Source organism: Rosa chinensis, chromosome 7 (assembly GCF_002994745.2).
Source record: "Rosa chinensis cultivar Old Blush chromosome 7, RchiOBHm-V2, whole genome shotgun sequence".
NCBI lineage: Eukaryota > Viridiplantae > Streptophyta > Magnoliopsida > Rosales > Rosaceae > Rosa > Rosa chinensis.
The window spans coordinates 4,531,476-4,547,075 of NC_037094.1; the positions used below are offsets into that span (position 1 = coordinate 4,531,476).

A 15,600-nucleotide genomic window follows, 5' to 3' on the forward strand; every position below is an offset into this window, starting at 1 on the left:
GATCTCTTTTAATTTATAAACAATAGGCCGTCTGCGTATATAGCGTCGAGTCGTGGAAGTCAAGTAAAGCTTCCAAGCATGCTGGTTCATAAACGGGATAATAATATAGTATGTCACCGAAAACAAAGGACAATAATTCAGAACGAACTAGAACGTGGAGATCCATGGTGAATAATATAGTAGGACTACTGTTGGTGCGTGATGCCGGAATCTACCTGAAAACCAACAGAGTTGGTACCTTGCCAGAATTGGAGCCTCCATGTATATATGATTATCATTTTTCAAGCCTCGTGGTGTACTGGGGAGTGTCTAGTTCTTATATTGTACTTTTGGACCTCGAAAGATAATATTAGACCCGATGTTATTGCGTTATGTTATGAATAAGCATGTTTAGTGGCTCTTGTTTGTATTATTTATTGTACTTGTAGCGTTTTCTTCTGTATAAATGAATTGACATTCATTGGACACATACATATAGTTCCGGTCATCCAAACCGAGCAATCAAAGACATTCGTAGACTATTTGGAGTAAATCAAGTTCGACGATCGTCGAGTGGCATATCTAGTTGAAAAGTAACACATGGTCCTCAGTAGGATTGTCGGATGCGTCCTACTGAAGATGAATTGAAGCTTAATCGGTTACTACTGCCTACTAGCTAGGGTCCATACGCATGACTAGTACCTTCCAAGCATTACATGAATAGTGTACCTCACCTACTCCTTACCTCACCGCTAGTTAGCTGCAAGCCATTTTATTAATAGCTATATAATACAGGTTAAGAACTTAATGAGAAACCAAACTAGGCTGCACTATGCTTAATTATCTCCAATAATTATCAAAATTAAGGTGGATCGAATTAAAGATAGCCCCCTCTGTCAAAACCCAAATGGAATTTTCTGTAGTGTATTCAGCTAGATCTTTCCCTAGTTAATGGTTTTTGCTTCATTCTTTCTTTATATGAGGTGACTGAGAATTCGATATCAATTTCTTCTGGGTCTAAAAATGCATCCAACTGTTAGTGAATAACGGAGTTGATTTCTTAATGTGGCATTACGTTTACGACTCGTCAAATAAAATTCCCCAACTAAAAGCTGTGCATATCAATTATTCAGTCCAATAATTCAAGGTGCCCCAGTATATTTTTGGTTTGGAATTTGATGTGGATGCAGTATTGTCCTGTTTGTTATTTCATTTTCAGTATTGATCTGTATTTGCAGAAAATTTTGGTCCGACTCGTTGCTGTCATATGCCAATTCAGAAATTAATTGGCTTGCTAGGAATGGGGTGTAGATTCCTTTGAATCACGCTAGAAATGAATTTGACTATTGTCGTCACTGTTTGATTAAGGTAGAAAAGACTGCTGATCATTGGTTTAGTGTTTGGCAAGTCACTTTTTGAATGCATATTTTTAATTGAATTAGCGAAATTTTATAGAGATTATTGAAATTTTTATCCAATAGAATTCGGTGAAGTTTTTTCCTACAGGATATACTCTATTGATTGGCCTTAAAGTTAACATATTTAGAAGGTGATCTATCGAAGATTAAATCTTAATTTCTTACATGTTTACATGTCTTTAGTGGTCGGTAGGGAAAATAGATATTATAATCATAGCAAGTATAAGAAATAGCTTTCTAGAGTTTTTGGCAAAATTGGACAATTCCACTTGAGCGTGACAGATTAACAAATTAAGAAGTTGTCTTCAATTCTTAATGACATCATGTATCTCTCTAGAGAATATTACTTTACGTGAAAATAGACATTTCTCCATTATTCAAATGGTCCTCATGATCATATTAATATTATACGATTTTATGGCCTAAAAGAATTAAAAAAGTCGTTAAAGTTATGTCTAGTCTGGTCTGACCCAAAACTTTAAGCTAGCTAAGAGGAAAAGATTTATGTGTTAATCCAAAATTTATGTCGGGTTTAATAAGAGTTTTTATTTTAATAGTATGATCGTTTACTCACTCGACTTATGATATCAGTGAAATTTAACACATGTAACTTTGATCATGTTAGTCATTCTAAATAACTAACATACCTATTTAAAAATAAAAAAATTTAAGAGGAGAAGATTTATGTGTTAACCCAAAATTTATGTCGGGTTTAATAAGAATTTTTATTTTAATAGAAACGATCATAACTCACTCGACTTATGATACCAGTGAAATTTAACACATGTAACTTTGATCATGTTAGTCATTCTAAATAACTAACAGACCTATTTAAAAATATAAAAAAACACTAGCAGACCACATTTCACATATAGATTTAATAATCGATTTGTGTCTTTAATTGTAATTTAGGCAGTGAAGCATGCGTAATGCTTGAGGCGTGACCGGCACTAATTAAAATTTGGTTGGCGTATGAATACGTGCACTAGATTTTGTTAGATAAAACGACGGGTCAACAACTGGTTCCAGTTTTGCGGCCTCGTATTTCCATAATGGAACACTCGAGGATGTCAACCTTTCATTTGAAATGCTTGCGTTGTATTAATCCAATAGGCAATAGCTGTATGATGTAGCCTTCCATATATGTATTGACTAGCCATATATGGACCATGGAATTTAGGCACCACCATCCCTTAGCCTAGCTACCAAGCCACCACCATTACTGATCCTAGTAACTCATATTCTTTTGTGGATAATTGAACATGGTTGCTTTTGTGCTAGGTAAACTTTATAGGGATTGGTTATTTATGGAATTTTAAAAGTTAGATTTTCTTTTTTGTGGTTTTATCGTAATTAGCTTTGATGAAAACGTTCAAATTTTTTGAGTTTAAGAGGTATTTTCACATTATGATTTTTTTATGAAAAATTATTTAAATATTTCGAAATCACTTTCTAAAAATAAGACACAACAAAACAGAAGATGGACCATTCATCTAAATATATTTAAAAAAAGTTAATGATTTGGATACTAGTTAACATAAAATATCTGAATCATGAAACTATGCTGGATGTTGTGTGTTCAGTGTTTTTGTTTTTTCAATTGCAGAAGATCTAATTCACATGAACTGAGAATGATTATCCACCAAACATTACACTAATGTATAAATTATCTATGAACAAGTATAAAATATATAGTCAAACCGTGTTATAACCTTCCCCAAATGAATTACTGTAAATCATTCTTAAGAGAGTTATGCAATCTTCTCAACTAATTTTATATCATTGTCACATTCTTCATCTAGATTTCAGAGGTTTTACAGAACCCTGAAATTAACTTATTACCTCTTGAAGAAATTACTTTTAATGGGATCGTATCGAAAACAACATAAGAAAACCTATTTTTAGTGGGATCGCGTGCGCCCACGCTCCAATGGCCACTAGTACCTCGAGACCTCGACTGGTGTGTGAAACGTCCATATCCCCAACTGTGATAGCTTGATTGTACTCTAACACCAGGCAAGACCAACCTTTCCCTGTTACGCATCCTGGTCGTGACACGTAGTCGACATAATACCACCCAAATATCTACGTAAACGATACACTTTCCCAAACGACGCCGTTTCAGCAACCGACTCTAGGACGGTGCTTTACGCCCATTAACGACAACACGTTGGAGAAGCCGTAATCTCGCCAAAATTACCGTCCCCATAGTAATTGGCGAACCTTAATCCCAGCTTTTTTTTTTTTTTAAAGAATCTTAATCCCTCTAGTTCGACAAGAAAGTATTTAGTCGCACCAACATAAATAAAATCCGAATAACATCAAATATAATTTTTTGTAGTGAAAATATGATTGTCTATAAATATCATATGCTGGTTCACTTTATCACTTACATCATTATATATAAAAAATTTCTCACATTTTCTTAATAAAAAAATGTTCTTAATATTATCTGACCTTTCATTTCTGATGGTGCAAATACACATCTCCTATTCTCAAAAAAAAAAAGAAAAAATCTGTATAGTGTTGAGTGTGATCGCCCGCACTAATCACGGTTCCCTAAACACAAATCCGCCGTGCCGGAACGAGAAGGTCCGGCAATTTCTCGCGAGAAAATGTCGGTGTAGGTCCGATACGCACGACACGTGTTGAGGGGGACATAATTCTTGTGGGGCCGGGCGGGGATGAAACAATAGCTGGCTGTCATTTATTGGAGGCCTCCGCTAAGCCCAAAGAGGCTTTAATCAGTCTCAGACTCAGAGTCTCAGAGCCCAGACAAAGCCGTCGGTGCACGTCACGCACACCCCACTACGCGTTCTTGGCTCTCTTCTCTCCTCACTATCTTCACAACCATGACTCCACCGCTCTCTCCTTCCTCTCGAGTTTAGTAATCGCCGGCCGGCCAAGTGTGCCGCCGCAGAATTCGGCTGGATCTGGGGGCGGATTCCGGCCTGCATTACGGTTTGAGTTTGCCTCACCGGAGATCGGAGCGGTGTTGATTTTGGAGCTCTGGATCAGATTTTGGAAGGGAGTGGAATAGTTGGACTTGGAGGTTAAATGTGGTAAAGGGCAGCAGCGGTTACGGTTACGGGTTTCGGATCTTTCTAAATATAGCGGGGGAGCTGAAAAAGGAAAGAGAGGTCGATTTTGCGGATCCGGCATTGATTGAAAACGCAGCGTTTTGTGGAGCGAGCTCTCTCTGAGAGATTGATGTGCAAGGTGGAGAAGGAGAGAAGAGGAGTGATGGGGATAAAGGGGCTGGGAGGTGGAGATAAGCTGAAGAACTCGCTGCTGCAAACGACGTCGTCCAGGTCGAGAATGAAGCTGTGGATGATAAGGGCCACGACGTCGGTTTTGCTCTGGACGTGCGTCGTGCAATTGACGGCCTTGGGGGATATGTGGGGGCCTAGGGTTTTGAAGGGATGGCCGTCCTGCTTCTCCCAGGAGAGTGCCGTGGCCTCCTCGGTTTTGCAGGACCGGATGATTTCCGTTCCGGCCAGAGTTCTTCCGCCAAAGAGTGAGTCTTTGCTTTTTCTCTCTGTATTTCTGACTAGACTTGTGCTTGTTTGCTTCAACTCCAATTGTGAACTTGGCCCCATTAACACATGTTTAATTCATCCAAGTTTTCGACTTTATCAGGATTTGGTACTCCTTTTTTTCTTCTTCCGTGTTTGTCATGAGTTCTTCTTCGTCTTGTTTTCGACTCATTTGGTTGTTGGTTGATTGTTATTCACTCTTAATTTCTGTGCTGGCATTAGGGGTTTACAAAAACAATGGCTACCTCATGGTTTCGTGCAATGGGGGACTCAATCAAATGAGAGCAGCGGTGAGTTGTTGCCCAATGTTTTAGCTCTGCATAATAGCATAGACTTCATTTTTGCTCACCAGGCTACTTTACAGCTTCTTTGTACATACTGCTAGTTATCAGTTTCTTATTTTCCTTCTTGGTGGGGATCTCTGCAGATATGTGACATGGTTGCTATTGCAAGGTATTTGAATGTCACGCTCGTAGTTCCCGAACTTGATAAAACGTCCTTTTGGGCTGATCCCAGGTGCGCTCCTAGGTTCTTATTTATGTTGACAATTCTTTCTTGCACTGACTATTGACAGTAGTTTGTAGTACTTACCTGTAAATTACTGTGGCGCTTGGTGTGGCAGTGAGTTTCAAGACATTTTTGATGTGGATCATTTCATCACATCCTTGAGAGATGAGGTTCGGATATTGAAAGAGTTGCCTCCCAGGGTTAAGAGAAGAGTGGAACTAGGAATGGTTTATACCATGCCACCAGTTAGTTGGTCTGACATATCTTATTATCATAATCAGGTGAGTTCCTTTTCATTCTTTTCCCTCACTCTATATATGGCTAGGCAAGAAGGTCTCTCTTGCAATTCTTAAACATCCATAATGTATTTGTGAAACTTCTCTTACAGTAATATTGTGCTCTCATGTTTCATACAGATTCTTCCTCTGATACAAAAATACAAAGTTGTACATTTGAATAAAACTGATGCTAGACTGGCCAATAATGGACAACCCTTGGAGATTCAGAAACTTCGATGCCGAGTAAATTTTAGTGCTCTGCGATTCACTTCTCAAATAGAGGAATTGGGTAGAAGGGTCATAAATCTTCTTAGGGCAAAAGGTCCTTTCCTAGTTCTTCATCTTAGATATGAAATGGACATGTTGGCATTTTCTGGCTGTACCCAAGGTTGCAACGCTGAGGAGGTGGAAGAGTTGACAAGGATGAGGTAATATGTACTTTCTTGATAACCTGTGCATGTACAATGCATTCAGAACTTAATATTAATTTGTCTTATGGTTTCATATTCTCACAGATATGCTTATCCCTGGTGGAAGGAGAAAATAATAAACTCTGACCTGAAAAGGAAAGATGGTTTGTGTCCTTTGACACCAGAAGAAACTGCTCTCACACTGAGTGCACTTGAAATTGATCCCAACATCCAGATCTATATTGCCGCTGGTGAAATCTACGGTGGTGAGAGGAGAATGGCAAGTCTTGCAAAGGCTTTTCCAAAATTGGTGAGTTGATGAAAGCTGAAATCACCTTCTTTATGCAGTATTCGATTACTTTGTGTTTTCTGTTTTTTTCATGGTGACTTTTGATTTCTTCAAACAGGTCAGAAAGGAGACACTGTTAGAACCGTCAGACCTCAGGTTCTTTCAAAACCACTCCTCCCAAATGGCAGCATTGGATTATCTCGTCTCGTTGGAGAGTGATATCTTTGTTCCCACATATGATGGAAACATGGCTAAAGTTGTTGAAGGCCATCGCAGGTAGTTTATGCTAACAGTGTTCACAATTTCGTTTGGCTTTGGACTGTTGATTTTTGATGTCAAGACATTCTGTCATCAAAGGTTAATCGATTCATAATGTTGTCTGCTCTAGGATTTGATTCATGATAGGTTTCTCAGTTTACTGCCGAGTGCGTGTCCTTGCGTCTTATTCAAGGTGAAAATTGTCATTAAAAGGCTTTCTTGTGTTTTGATGTTCATTCAGATTTCTCGGGTTCAAGAAGACAATTCTGCTGGACAGAAGGCTTCTTGTTGATTTGATAGACCAGTACAATGGTGGAGAATTGAATTGGGATGAATTCTCTTCTGCAGTGAAGGAAGCTCATGCAGAACGCATGGGTAACCCAATTAAAAGGTTGATGATCCAAGACAGACCTAAAGAGGAGGACTATTTCTATGCCAATCCAGAAGAGTGTTTGCAATTGTCAGATGATGAGCAATTATCAGATGGGCTATTGAGTAGTATGTGATTTTACATAATGGTTAGAAGATTGTGGGGTTCATGAAATGTGCTGCAGTGTTGGCTATTTTTCCACAGATCTCCTATGAAACTCCTCTACAGAGAGGGGGAGGTATAGTGATAATGAAGGATTTTGATATGAAGACGAAGGGCCCAAAGATTATTGTGGGGTATTAAAACTTGAAGAAAGGGATCTTATAGTATCTCAGCTGGAGGAGGACATGTTTTTTTTTCTTTTATCTTTTTAATATAAGCCAAAATAATCCATCCAAATCGTCATGTATAGAAGCCAAGCTACCCTGCCATTCAGGGTGAGAGAAAATTAAACTGCAACTGCCTTGCATTGTATCTGTGGAGGAATGCAAATAGGTTTGGTTTACTTGGGAACTCTGCGAATCATCGAAAAGGTCAACCCCCTATTCCTTAAATTTTTTTGTACTCTTCGTTTCCTTTAGATCCTCGACCTATGATGTTGTGATTCTCTAGCATATATACTACTACATCCCTTCAGATTTCCTGTTAGCACAGAGAGAATGACTGGTAGAGATGGTTATGTATTTTTACAAATTACTCCAGAAATTTATGTCCAAGAGTGGTTAATTCACTTCAAGTTTTGGTGTTCGAGGTTTTGTGTATATATGGGCAATTGTTATACTTGTGATCCGATGATACCTCATATGACAATGACAAGTCTAGTAAACAAGCCCAGTCAACCCTTAATTGTTTGTTACTTTGTTATGAATCATTAAGATTAAGGTGGTTGGGTTTATTGTCTTTGGTTTGATCTGCTTGTTTCATATGTGTGACTGACTCCCATGTTTGATAACCACTTTGTTTTGCCTTGGAACAATATTAAAATAGACTTTGGTCACTTTACTAATTTGAGGAATATAAAAGTATATTGAAATTTTATACAGGATTGCTTCAAATAATTTGCATGTGGTCCTGGATTCCCATCTTATATTTTGTTATGTTTTTACAGTTGGTAACATTCATTTCTTTTTAGGGCAACCTTTTTTTCTCTCTTAAGTTGGGGTCTGATTTGCATACATAAATGGCAAAGCATGTGATAGCAGAACCATGGTTTTTTGGTGCGCCTCTATATGTAGGAATTGGAAACTCGTGAGTTGCGTAACCTACAATTCTTTTTCTTTTTGGATGATTGGAATAATCATTCCAGGTTTCATCACAATTATTGACCTCAAAAATATACTGGTTGCGTTGTAGCTTTCTTACCTAATAAAAATGGGTTTCAACCCGTTTTCCATTAACTTTGTTTTCGATACCCTTTCTAAATCACAACTATGCCCTGTTAAGCACAAAAGTTAATTCATTTTCCTAGTTTTAAACATTATTATTTTGTCTCGCATCGATAATATATATGCAATTGATGATGCAGATCCCTGCATAAGCTTTTCTTTGTCCCTGAACCCTATATTGTTTATGACTTTCAATGTTTGGATGATCCAAGAAAATCCACAATTGATGATGCAGCTCCTGAAAAGTCCTTGGAATTGACTCAAGTTTAACTAAAGTAGCTTTCCGATCTTATTGAGTAGGAATGCTATTGATAACATAAAACAAAGGCACCTAGCAACCTGTTGCTTGAACTTTACGTCAATAATAAAAAAAAATTCCTGATGGGTATATATTTAGTGATATGTAAACTGATGAGCAAATTGAACTTTTCTATTGGTTTTAAGGTTACGAAGCTCTTGGGTAATTGAACTGTGAGAGGAGAAAGTCCTCAGATATTGAGGTGCAGATGATGATGATGATCTCATTCGCGGGATCCGATGTCTTAATCTTTAGCAGGCACCGGATCCAACGATTTGATTAGTGTTGAACTCGGTTAGCGAGTTGGGAAGAAAATTATTTCTTAAATAATCATAGGGTATACAAATTAAGCTGATAAGTACACAAGTAATCTCGGATTGAATCTTGTTTTCATCAAGTGATTTGACTTTTAAGTTTTAATCATTCCAGTTGGTTTCTTCTGTTACAAGTTAGTATGCTACTTTAGGCTTTCGTTGCAAGCGAAAATGCTTTGTAAAGAATTCTTAACGAGACATTACTCGCGTGAAAGTAAGAAAATGAGGTTTTGCCCAAAATTACATGCGCGCTACAACTCACAATTTTTTTTATGAGAAATGAATAATGGCCAAAGAATCCAAAGAAAAATAAATATTACGAAAAAGTCATAAAACAGAAAATAATAGTGTAGAAGTTTATCATTAATAATAATAGAAGTGCAAGAAACTTTACACCAGGAAGGAAGCCTTAAACAGAAAAAGCAGCTTCTCAATAACGATGAACAACAACAGAATGATATTGAGTTGGGAAATATATATATGGATCCCAAGAAATTCTAACTGTAAGAGTAAGACTCTACATTTACAATCAATCTCAGTCCCCACTGGGTAGGTTATAATCCAGCAGATGACTTGAGTAAACACCCCTTTACTCAAATCGAAGGGGGCTCCCAAAAAATGAATTAATTATATAAGACTAATAATAATATAATTTTAGACTTGTCATATTAGTGTCTGCCTGTCCTGAGCTTCTTTTGGGCTTGTTCTGAGTCTTCACCAACTGAAATTCTAGGGTGCTTTTTCCCTGGAGTCATAGAGGGAATCTCATTTTCCTACAGTAGGATGACAGAAAAGTTTAGGTGAGATTGTACCAAATGGAAATTTAGTATGTGCTTCAGTGGAAAAGAAGTAATTACTAATGAATGGCATGACGTAACACGGATGCATGAACTTGATACCTTGACAATGGATTTGGGTATAGCCGTTCTACTACACGCTTGCTTCCCAAGCTCGATTTGCACCGAGATGCTGGCCTGTGACAAATCCACACCAGAATTCTGCAGGGCTTGTGTAAGAGTATTTAATAACCTGCACAACACCAAATTTTGTTTATGTTATCCACTCATAAACCAACATGCATTTTCAAAATCGTGCTCTCAAGTTTCTCTATCCTGTAATCATAACAGTTGTATGATATCAAGTTATCAACTACAACTACAAGTGGTCCAAAGAAAATGCTAAGATCGATTAATTAAAAATGCAAGATGGAGCAAAAGCAAACTCACCCTTGAGAGTACGCACTTGAGATGTTAATTCTTCCACCTTCAATTGTAAGTTCATGTTCTTTTAGCTTATCACTAATGGCACCAGCCTCAGCAGTACATGATTTTGTCGGGAATAACATGGAGCGAGGATGAGATGATGTGTTCTCTGCATCAGATGGCAATCTAGGTGGAAGATGAGGTGTTGCACTACCACTTCTGACAGGTGTCGAGAAGTTCGACTGCATTGACAGAGGAAAGGGATTTGCCTTGTTTGTTATTCCATTGGGGTAATCCTTAGCTCTGAATGTAGTTTCAGTACTCGTATCAGATTCTACCAGGTTCTGAGCACTTCCAGGAATAGTAGGAGACACTGAAGTAGTTTTCTCCTCAAATTTTGAGGCAGCAAACACTAATGCAGGACCAGATCCACCATTCATACTTCGAGATTGATCACAGTAACTTTCCCCAAGCTTGTTGTTTCCCTGTTCGATATCATGCTACAAATGTCAACCAATTGACATTTGGCTACAAGTTTAACGTCCCACAAGGGACAATGCTTCCACATTGCAAAACACGATATGTAAAGAGAAGTAAAAGGGATTTACCCAAGGCATCAATTTTGCTGGATCATGGTTCCAACCTTGGTATGGAGCCTCATACTTGGTTACTTTTTCCTGTAAATACTGAATGTATTCGATAACCTGGGAAGCAAAAACGAGAAAACTTAAAACCCAATTATTCAACAAGTTGTAAGACAGATTGAAGACATATGCATTTATGTATACACATACCTCTAATAGAAATGATGCCTTGTCCCTCTTTTGATCACTATGAGGAATGAGCTCTCTCAACATTTGGAATCTGCAATAATTATTTTTAGGGTTGATCTATTAGTTGTTGGGAAGATCAACCAAGTGACTACAGAGGCCAAAATATGTCAATAAGTCAAATAAGGTTTGAAAGCCATAAAACTTCTGAAAGTGGGCATTAATTTATCTGGGTTCTGTATCATCTAATCCTTTCAAAAGGATGCATATGTTATACTGAATAAAACATGTTATTGCTGATTTAGCACATCCAAACTATCAAAATTACTTGTGAAGAAAGAATCCTTGCCTGTCATTTATTTTACTCCTCCTTCGTTGTTCAGTGGCAGAATGTTTGGATCGTGGCGTGTTAGCTTTCTGATCAGAGCTCTTAACATCAACCTTAACCCGTAATTCTCCTGTAAAGGTATACCCACTTACTCTTCAGTGAAGATGAAAAAGCATTAAAAAAAAAATAATAATAATAAAAATAAAAGGAAACGCCCTGGACCATGGAAAAGCAGGTTTGCAGGTTTGTTATTACGCATGATCAAGTTCTCGCAGAGAGAGACCACCATGACTAAAAAATGCTAGCTAGAGAAATTTGTTAGTTCATAATGAAACTTGGAGCTAGAGTGAGACATACCGTTGTAGGGGGTAGTGGCAGTGGTAGTAGTAGTGGACATCTCCTTTTTCAGAGCAAACTCTTCCTCATCGTCAAGTTCTTCTTCCTGGGTGCAACCCTTGGCAGCGGACTTCATCATCTCCATGAAGCTCAGGTTCTTCTGCCCAGATGACCTGTTCAGAATTCCAACAAAGCCATTATCAAATACACATTTCTCATCCAATGTAGTAATACGGATATTTCACAAACAAGAACTGATATTAGAGTTTGAAATATAGCTAGACTTACTGAGAGCTGAAGCAGTTGCGGTTGTTAGTGGAAGATGACTGTGATGGCCTCTCTGACGACGTCCATTGCCCTGTCAAATCACCAGTAGCGTCAATGAGTTTCATGTTTTTTGCATTGCATTGATTTTTGGTTGGTTGAATATTGCCTTCTGTATTAATAAGATAACCCTACCTCTACTCACAATTTAACTATTCAAGTAGGTACATCATATATCTGCATTCGCATGCCAACAAATTGAAAACATATATTCTCCACTATGTATAAAATATTAATATATGTGAATTCTATATGTTTGATGGTCAAGCAAGAACGCAATGATTCAGCAGCACAAATATAAAGCATGCAGACATACAAAATTTACCTCTTAAACCTGGTCTTTCCACCACATTCTCCTTCCCTGTCTTTCCCTTCATTGCTGCAGATTCGTCCCACAAAGTGAAACCACTTCCGGCATAAGAGCTGCAGTTTGAGTTTTCATCATTCCTTTCATGGGTACTACTTGCTTGAGGAGCAACCGGGAATACGTTTTCCTCTGGTTTTGGAACCCTTTGATTAAAATACGAAATGTGGCTTATACTGTAAGTCCCAATCCCACCGGGAAGAATGTGCTCCACAGAAGTTGGCGGCTTTTCAACACTACTTCTACTTGGTGATATGATCTCAACCGAGGTTTCTTCTTTGGCACAGGTCTTTCCCATTCCCATTCGTTCAAGTGGTTGTAGAAAATCATGAGTTTCAAGATAACCTCCTGGCGGTCACAAAAGGGGAAAAAAATTCTATTCATCAGATGTTGCCCTGGATCCAATAGAAACATTCTAAATGGAGACACGGTACTTGGTGTCACATTAGTAAACTTTTTATTTCTACAATTTATTGCAACCTCTGTGTAGGTAATATCTATTAAAAATCATGAACCCATAATAGAAAGGAGAATTACACCATAAGAATCCAAAATCAGTTATCAAATTTAACCAAGTTGATGACTGTAAATCCGTAACATAAATGAAGCTGGACCAGGACTACTACAGACATGCATGGGACCTCTACAATTATCAGTGATCTGATTTTTCACCTATAATTTTCAGATCCAAGATTTACACACATAAAAAAAAAAATGAATATGACAAAGTACCACATCCCTTTGTCCTATACACATGATCAACAAGGCATCACTTCACAGCCCACGCTCGATGTGAATACCAGGGGATCATGCCCCCCTGCTGCTGCATAGGGTGGGATACCCGTCAACTCACGCCTAACTCTCACTCTCGTGGGTCCCACAATCCCCCCATGAACTGCTAGCCCTCTCCTTTTTGCAAAACGCAAAGCCTATCCATGGGCTGGCCTACAATTTCCATGGCCCAGATCCATCATCCAAATTGCGATCACGTGCATGCATAATCTCCGACCCCCTTATTTATGTCTTGTTTAACGAACAAAGTTGTTTTCAATCTCAAACGCCCACGATTATCGGCCCTGGTAACAGCCGAGAATACACAACAACTACCGTGTCATACTTATGTCACTACACCAAATGATACTGAAATCGGTCTTCTTAAATTCGACCCGCCCCCGGGAGCACACGATCAATAATTAAAAACAAGGATGAAGAGATTTAATTTAAAACGCAGAGGGAAAGGGATACCTATACCTTGAGAAGGTGGTATTGGATCTTGTTGGGCAGTTGAATGACTAGTGTACAACGACAGAAAGTCATGCGTTGGTTTTCTTCCTCCTGTAGAATAACTTTGAAATCAAGGTTAAGAAATAAAACACGTTTTCATTACCAATTTCTATTTTACCTAAATTTTCCGCTTCCAAAAAAAATTTCTGTTATTGAAAAATCAATACCTTCGCCTCCAAACGGACGGGGCTGTGGCAGCTCCATAATTTTCTGCACGGACAGAAAATCAAGTCCGGAAATTTCCCCGATTAACGGAATTGATATAATCTCTCCTCGGCCAAATTGTTCACAGATCCGTGCACAGGCTTTGGAAAATCTTTAGTGCCTCCAGCATAAGATCGGAGGCACATTCACCGTCGTCAAAATCCAAACCTTTGCTCAACCAGCAGCAGCTCCGATCAAGACTTGACCTTTTCCGGCCGAACAGCTCCTTTGCCTGCAAATATTTCATGACCACCACGTAACAAAAATCCGAACAATCTACTATTGAATTGAAGCCGAACACGGAAGAATTAATTACAGTAACTTTAAATTCCAAAATATCAAGCGGAGCGGATTTAAAAATATTTCACAGGAGCAAGAGGAACCGAGGCAGTGACCAAAAACGATTCAACGAGAGGTCGAACGATTTAAAAGCTCGAAAATTAAAAAGAAAGAAAAATTCAAACCTGAATTGAATTCACTTCAAGTTTCAGCTCACATGCGAAAAACCAGGACCGCAGAAAATGCTTCGAGGAATTCGGGATTTCGTGTCAGTCACCGCCGTTCGGAAATCGGGGTTGGGGTTCGAGGTCGGAGCCTTTTTTCTTCCTTCCGAGGAGTCTCTCTGTGTGTTTTGTGAAAGAGTGTGTGAGTGCTTTGGATGGAGATGTTTTATACACAGTTCGCATTTGATTGCTTTCTGTAATTGTCTCGGCTGTTTTCCGTTAGCTGAAACCCGCCGTTTCCCTAACGGTGTTGCGGCGGGGTTAACGCCGTTATTGCGATGGAACGGGAGGTGGGGTGGTGGGCTGTGGGGGACTTTGTTTGATTCTTATTCGTCGCCGTTTTGTTTAACCGGGTGAGAACGGAACTCAATTATTTTTGCTTCCATTTTTTCTTTTTCTTAATGTTTTCGGCAATCCCTATTTTTATTTTGTTTTATTTTTTTATTTGATTTGGCAATCCCGAGTAATAATAGTTTTCTTTTGCTTAGGTTTTTGTTATGTCCGTTTGTCCACGGATGAAAATTGAAAAGAAAGTAACTGCATTTTGCCATTTTCTGAAAAAGAGAATAAAAAAAAATATATATATATATATATATATATTAGGATTACTCTTAATTATTATTCACAGTTACAAATCAAGATCTCACCAAATGAACAGGGGAAATATAATAAATTTTATGTACATTTAAATTTATTACCTATCTCAATTTAGATAAATTCTAATAATACGAATGAATATGATGATTGATAAGTGTAAGCGCAATAAAAATACATAGTTTATTAAAGCATAACAATTCTAATATATTCTAGTTAGGTTGCTTTGTCAAGTTGGGTGCGTAAGGATGTTCTCGATTAGAGGATTCTGTGCGGTTCGCTCTCATCACTATCTTTACTTGAATGCTTGTGTTTAATATAACGGGCTACGTTGATCGTTAATTTTCTTTTCTTGCATGGATAGTAGTGGGAGCCTGGAACCTTTTCCCACTTATTTTCTTGCATGTACCCTTCATAGGTTGTCCAATAAACTTGGTATTCATAAATTTTGGCTGTTAGTTTCAAGTATCTTTAACTGTATATTTGTACCAAATTATTATTACACGACTGACAGACACAATTTACTCATTGTGCTTAAATAATTCATTCACCAATAATATTGAAGATAGATGCGAAACTTCTTTTACCACCGCCAACCCAAATCAACTCTATCGCCTCCATCCGAAACTCCCTCCGTATATTCAAAGTA

At 38.1% G+C, this 15,600-nt stretch overlaps 2 protein-coding genes across 3 annotated transcripts; one reads left to right on the plus strand and one right to left on the minus strand.

Moving 5' to 3' along the window:
- Positions 1–4,134: 4,134 nt before the first annotated feature.
- LOC112176969 (rhamnogalacturonan I rhamnosyltransferase 1) lies at positions 4,135–7,833 on the plus strand. The gene is made up of 8 exons (XM_024315114.2): positions 4,135–4,914; positions 5,156–5,223; positions 5,361–5,449; positions 5,556–5,721; positions 5,857–6,146; positions 6,234–6,438; positions 6,536–6,693; positions 6,917–7,833. Exons 1-8 carry the CDS (start codon positions 4,608–4,610, stop codon positions 7,179–7,181), a joined length of 1,548 nt encoding a protein of 515 aa, XP_024170882.1. The 5' UTR covers positions 4,135–4,607; the 3' UTR covers positions 7,182–7,833.
- A 1,548-nt stretch (positions 7,834–9,381) lies between these two features.
- Positions 9,382–14,507, minus strand: LOC112179001 (transcription factor BIM1). 2 transcript variants are annotated; one of them, XM_024317294.2, is made up of 12 exons: positions 14,319–14,507; positions 13,818–14,086; positions 13,618–13,701; positions 12,328–12,714; positions 11,967–12,036; positions 11,700–11,851; positions 11,364–11,472; positions 11,039–11,108; positions 10,853–10,948; positions 10,269–10,729; positions 9,942–10,071; positions 9,382–9,815 (listed from the first exon to the last, which is right to left on the minus strand). In XM_024317294.2, exons 2-12 carry the CDS (start codon positions 13,852–13,854, stop codon positions 9,711–9,713), a joined length of 1,701 nt encoding a protein of 566 aa, XP_024173062.1. In that variant the 5' UTR covers positions 13,855–14,086; positions 14,319–14,507; the 3' UTR covers positions 9,382–9,710. The 2 variants fall into 2 exon arrangements, with proteins under 2 accessions (XP_024173062.1, XP_024173064.1); XM_024317296.2 differs by having other exon boundaries at positions 13,618–13,712.
- Between the last annotated feature and the right edge of the window lie 1,093 nt (positions 14,508–15,600).